The sequence below is a fragment of the Protopterus annectens genome, chromosome 1.part2, assembly GCF_019279795.1.
Source record: "Protopterus annectens isolate FY-2018-M chromosome 1.part2, PAN1.0, whole genome shotgun sequence".
Classification (NCBI taxonomy): domain Eukaryota; kingdom Metazoa; phylum Chordata; order Ceratodontiformes; family Protopteridae; genus Protopterus; species Protopterus annectens.
In genome coordinates, this window is record NC_056727.1 from 720,578,773 (window position 1) to 720,584,188 (window position 5,416).

Sequence of the window (5,416 nt, forward strand, 5' to 3'; positions counted from 1 at the left end):
TTTTGAATGTTTCCAATACTGGTGAGGAGGGGGACCCCATATAATTATTTCTAAAGGACAAGAGGACATACTACAAAATTTGGTTATAGAGGAAATACTTGGGTCTCTTATTGAGGTCCATCATGGGGTTGGAACCTGCACATCTTGTAAAAACAAGCATCACACCAAAAAAGAAAAAAGCTAAAAATGTTTCATCCCTTCAGGTATCCATTGAAAACAAGCGGACGGATTTTTTTCCCAGGGCCTGCCTGTTCAAGGGCATGATGGCATTCAAGCCACCATCTCTTGCATCATCTGCTCCTACTCCTGTTACTCCAGAAAGGCTGTTAGAATTTTTTTCTGAGGATGAGGAGGTGGATTGACTCGAAGCAATTCTTGGCCTGCTTTTCAGATCCATTCTTCAGGCCTAGTGGCATCTGATGAAGATTCCCTTTTCCCTGATTCCCTTTTTGAAGAGGAGTCATTTGGGGAAACCATTTGTAACAAGGAAACATTACGAATGGGAATCAAACCGAATTTCTGATGTGCAAAAAAGATCTAATCTGTTAGAGCTAGACACGTCTTCTGCCTGGATGCCTTTCTCGATGCCTTTGCAGCTATGTCCACTGCTCCTGATTCTTTGCCAGCAGCCCATAAAAGACCTGATAGATTCTGTAAAATACCTGAAGATTTAAAGTTCTTGTACAAGAACCACTTGTCTATTCTCTATGGCTGCAGACAAGCTATATAAACTCCTACCTGCTGCTAATGCCCCTTCCCTTGGACAGTAGAGCAATGGATAGACTGGGAAAGTAGACATACACCTCTTCCATCCTAGCCTTCAGAGCTCTGAACTATCAAACCCAAATGAATAAATATTTGTTGTATATCTTGTGCAATTTAAACAAATTCTTAGCTACAATGGAAGGACAAGCCAGCAGGAAACAAGCCATATATGTGGTCCCTCAGGCCTCACAGGTGGCCAAGCATAGCATCAAATGTAGCTATTCCACAGTGGAAGCCTCCTCCAGAGCAGCTGCCACAGGTTCTGTTTATTAGAAGGTATGCATGGCTGCGCTGTGTCCCTCCCTGAGGACATTAAAGCCAAATTACTTGATTCTTCCTTGAACAGAAATCTGTTATTTAGCCCAAATGCAGAAAGCATATTTAAAACCTTAAAGAACAAGAGGAAAATGATGGATTGCAGACAAATTTTCCTTCAGTACCCAGGTACCAGAGAAATTGCCCAAGTCCACTTCATTTGCCTGCAAGGAGTTCAGGCCATCTCATAGGACCAAGAAAATGCCACTGAAAACATTCCAAGACAAACCAGAAAGGGATTCTAAATATGGGTGGGTGGCCTCCCTACCAGACAAGTTAGCCTGACTATCTTTGTACACCCCATCCTCACTCAATCCTAGTCTCTCCCTGTCCAAAAGACTCCTTTTCTATAGGAAAGTGGAAGCTCATTACCATAGACAAATGGGTCCTTTCCATTATTCAACTGGGCAGCAGAATAACTTTTCCCTCCATTTGTGGTCACCAGATTTCAGTGAATCTAGGTTTGCCTTTTCAGGTTCCCCTCCCTTCTCCAGAGATAATATGGATTCATCAATTATGATTTGGGAGCCAACAACCTAAAAGTTCATGGTCTTTGATACCATCTACACCTGTCAAACATATCAGCATTAAGGAGATGAGGGCTCTACTAGCTCTTAAGGCTTTTCACTCCATTTGCGTTTCAGGTCCTCTAAAGGTTTTTGCAGACAATACCACAATCGTGGTGCATCAAAAAACAAGGAAGGACAAAATCTTGCATCCTTTGTAGGCTTGGCTGTTCAGGCTTTGGATTTTGCAATCCAGCATCACTTGGTTTTTCAGGCAGTCTTCTTTCCTTCAGAGCACAATCTTGTGGCAGACTCTCTGAGCAAGTCCAGGACATATCCTCACGAATGGATGCTTCACAGGAAATTGTTTCTGGACATTATTGATGGGTACTCCTCAAGTAGATCTTTTTGTTCCCCCCGCCAAAAAGCTTCCCCAAGTTTGTTCAAGCGCAAAGTTCTCTGGCTTTCAAAGTGGAACCATGTCTTTTTCTTGGAAGAGGATGTTTCTGTATATCTATCCCCTCTTTCTCTACTACCAAAAGTCCTGCACAAGATAACGTAGGAAAGGCCAAAAATCTTGGTGACTACCTTTTGGTCTGGACGCACTGCTTCCCCCTTCTGTTTCATCTGGTTAGGGGCAATCATCATCATTTCTCACAGGATGGATCTTCTCACACAAGGCAAAGGATCTCTCATTCACTCTCCCTTATCCACCCTTGAATTGGCACTTTGGATGGTAGGGTTTGATTCCTTTTAGGCATCAGGTTTCTAAAGACATACTTTGGGTTTTGCAATAGGCCAGCAAACCCACTACTGGAAAATCATATGTAACTAAATGGAAGAGATTTTCTGTTTTGTTTCTCAAGCATGACATGGGCCCTTTTTCTGTGGTGGTTCTTACGGTCCATTCTTATGTGTGTTGCTCGGTTCTGGCTTGTTATATTCATCTGTTCATTTGTAAGTCATATTTGCTTGTTTGCCTCTGAATCTAGCTTTGGCTAATAGTTTTGAAAAAGTTTGTCAAAATGTTCTGTGATAGCTCAGGTTACAGCAGGTGTTTTATAACAACCTGTCTTATGTTGCTAGACCTGTATGTTTATGTGGCGTGTTTCAGAGGGCTAGCACTTTTATGCTGGATCTGCCAGTTCCAGTCCTTAAACCCCTTCACAAACATATCCTAAATTTGCAGTGTAGAGATATTTATTTTGGTTTCTGATTCATTTTCTGGAAGGCGAGCTGCGTGATTAAGTCTGTCAAGTGGGGTTTCCTCTGATGTCGGGAACAGATAGTGTCTCTGAATGGTTCCCCAAGAAGGAACTGCTTATGTAGTTGAGGCAAGAGCCATGTGACAGATGAACACTAAATCTGAAAGCTGAACTGTGAAAAGTCTGCAGTTGCACTTTTTAGCTACACAGCTTTCTTTCAAGCGTTTCATTCTGTGTTACTTAGATTTTGCATCCCTCCCACTGTCATTTGGTATTTGTTGTATGTGCTGATAAATCCTGGACATTCATTTTATTAGCCTACACTTATTGGTCCACCTTGTCAGAGCTACTTCTGATGGGAAAGAATATGAGGGAGGTCCCTGTTATAGCAGATAATACATTTTTCTGTGATTAAGAAAGGATATTGCTGAAGAATCCCAATATTGTACTGCAGGATTTTTTAGTTTATCTCTGGCTTTGTAGCATACCTACCTGTAATACCTTTCTTATGTAACACATCAGAAATCCCTTGTTTTCCGCACTCAACATATTTTCCGATTCCTCTCTTTGAATCATCTTCACAAGACTGATTTTGGTGGTGAAATGGTCTGTCATTGTACTTCTCCCTCAGAATGGTGATCTTCAGTAGGTGAGTACTGCTTTGTAAGTAGATTTATTATAGTTTCCTGCTTTACTGAGAGATCTGAGGTTCCATCATTACAGTAAGTAATTATAGGTTTACAGGTGAATACTAAGCTAACCTGCCCCAGATGGACCATTTTAAGCTTAGGTAATTGTCCTAGTTAAGAATCAAACCCTGTACTTTGTCTATAAGGTGAAGACCTTAACCATTATGCCAGACCCGCCCAACTGTAGTTCTGTAGTGGTGCTGTATTATGTCTGAAATGTTTCTGCATTTTTTTTTTTTTTTTTTTGGATCTTAGCCAAGAATGGTCTGTTCCTGGAAGTCCACCTGTCTGCCGGATTGGTTTGTAGTGTTACTTAATAGCTGTTGTGCTCTGTTTGCTTTCACTAGTATTATTTTAATGTTCTGCGTTTTTTGCTGATTACAGATGCATGGTTGAGGCCCGTGACTTGGTACGGCAGCATGCTAGCAGGCTGAATATGGAAGACTTGCTAAAGCATATGTATGAAACTTGCCAGGAAATGAGTCTAATGGAAGACTTGCTGAAATTACCCTTCACTGCTGCTGAACAGGTAGTCAAATGAACTAATTTGCTTTACTGTAACATGGTTGTCTGTTTTATGTTACTAATTGTGTTTCTGTTCTCATACCCCAACAGGATTGTTTGGAAAGATTTTTGTACAACAGTGGTGGCATGCAGAGTCATGAATTTTTGTTGGTTCACCATCTTCAGCGAGCTAATTATGTTCCTGCTTTGCAGCTTAATCAGTCATTGAATATGAACTTAATGGTAAGCACAAGATATTTTTTATATGCTGTGAAAAGATCATGTGACTTCAGAGACGAGGATTTATACGTTTACTCCTTATTGTGGCAGAACTTGGTTTCTTCATTGAAGCATGCCTGTGACATGGAGAAATGAAGTCTTGACAGTGATCCTTAGGAGGGGGGGTGTATGGTTAGTAGTCCTGGCTCTTGAGAAGTCAGCAAGTAAAGAGTGGTTTCCTCCCACATTCTAAAGACAATGCAGTAGGTGGATTGGAAAGTAAATTGGCCATAGGTGTGTGTGCTTGAGTGTATGGTATGGAAGAAAAAAACGCAGCAGGGCTCTCCACCAGGTGCTGCAAACCTTTGCTGTAGATTGTCACTGTTGAAGTGACACCCCGACCCCATGTGCAAAAATGGTAAAAGGGGTTATGTATGGATTTAAGCACTGAAGTGTGTAGCTATTTGTGATTGTTATGACTTCCTCTTGTTGAGTTTGGTTTAGTCATATTTATATTGTGTGTGATACATATTCAAACATTTCATTGAGGGCCTTTTGAATTTTTGGGTTTTCTGTACTTAATAGACTTTAGTTTGCCTTACTTACTTCTGACCTGTCTAACTTGAATGAAGTAGAGGAAGTGCTCTTGGATATTGCGATAAGTGATGCAGTTAGTACTTCTGATGTGAGAATCTGTAGTTTTGAAAAGAAACAAGATTGAGTGTTAGTTATTTTGGAAGGGAGGAAGGATTAAGATGCTAAGACTGTTAGTTAGTTCTCTTAAAAGCTGGTTGTGTTCCCTTTATTGATCCGTACTGTTTGCTGGACTGTAGGGGCAGTTGTGGTCATTTTACTGTACTGAGATTTAATTATATGGTGTCCATGAGAGACTAGAGAATATTCGCCTTCGTATCTACTGGTCATCCAGGGATATGTTGACATTTTTTGGGGGAGGGGGGTTAATCATCAAATCCTGTAGACTAACTGGCACCATGTTGTGTGATGAATAATTTGGAAGCAGTAGTGGATTAATTGTACCTTGTGCCTGGGCTATTTTCAAGCCATGGCACTCACCACCACCACCCACACTGTTTAGGACTATGCATAAAAATACATGTTCTTTTGAATTCTTTTTTTCTGACTGTATTTGCATACCTGTTTTTTTTTAATTGTGTTTATTGTCTAATAAAGCAACCTTCATTTGAGTGTTTTC

General features: G+C 40.7%; 1 protein-coding gene across 1 annotated transcript in view; it reads left to right on the forward strand.

Moving 5' to 3' along the window:
* The window catches only part of AHCTF1 (AT-hook containing transcription factor 1), a 2,707,103-nt gene that overhangs the window by 1,792,539 nt on the left and 909,148 nt on the right, over positions 1-5,416 (forward strand). Inside the window, exons 23-24 of the mRNA XM_044058692.1 lie at positions 3,865-4,009; positions 4,096-4,227. Coding sequence (XP_043914627.1) covers positions 3,865-4,009; positions 4,096-4,227 — 277 coding nt within the window. The remainder of the gene's footprint in view (positions 1-3,864; positions 4,010-4,095; positions 4,228-5,416) is intronic.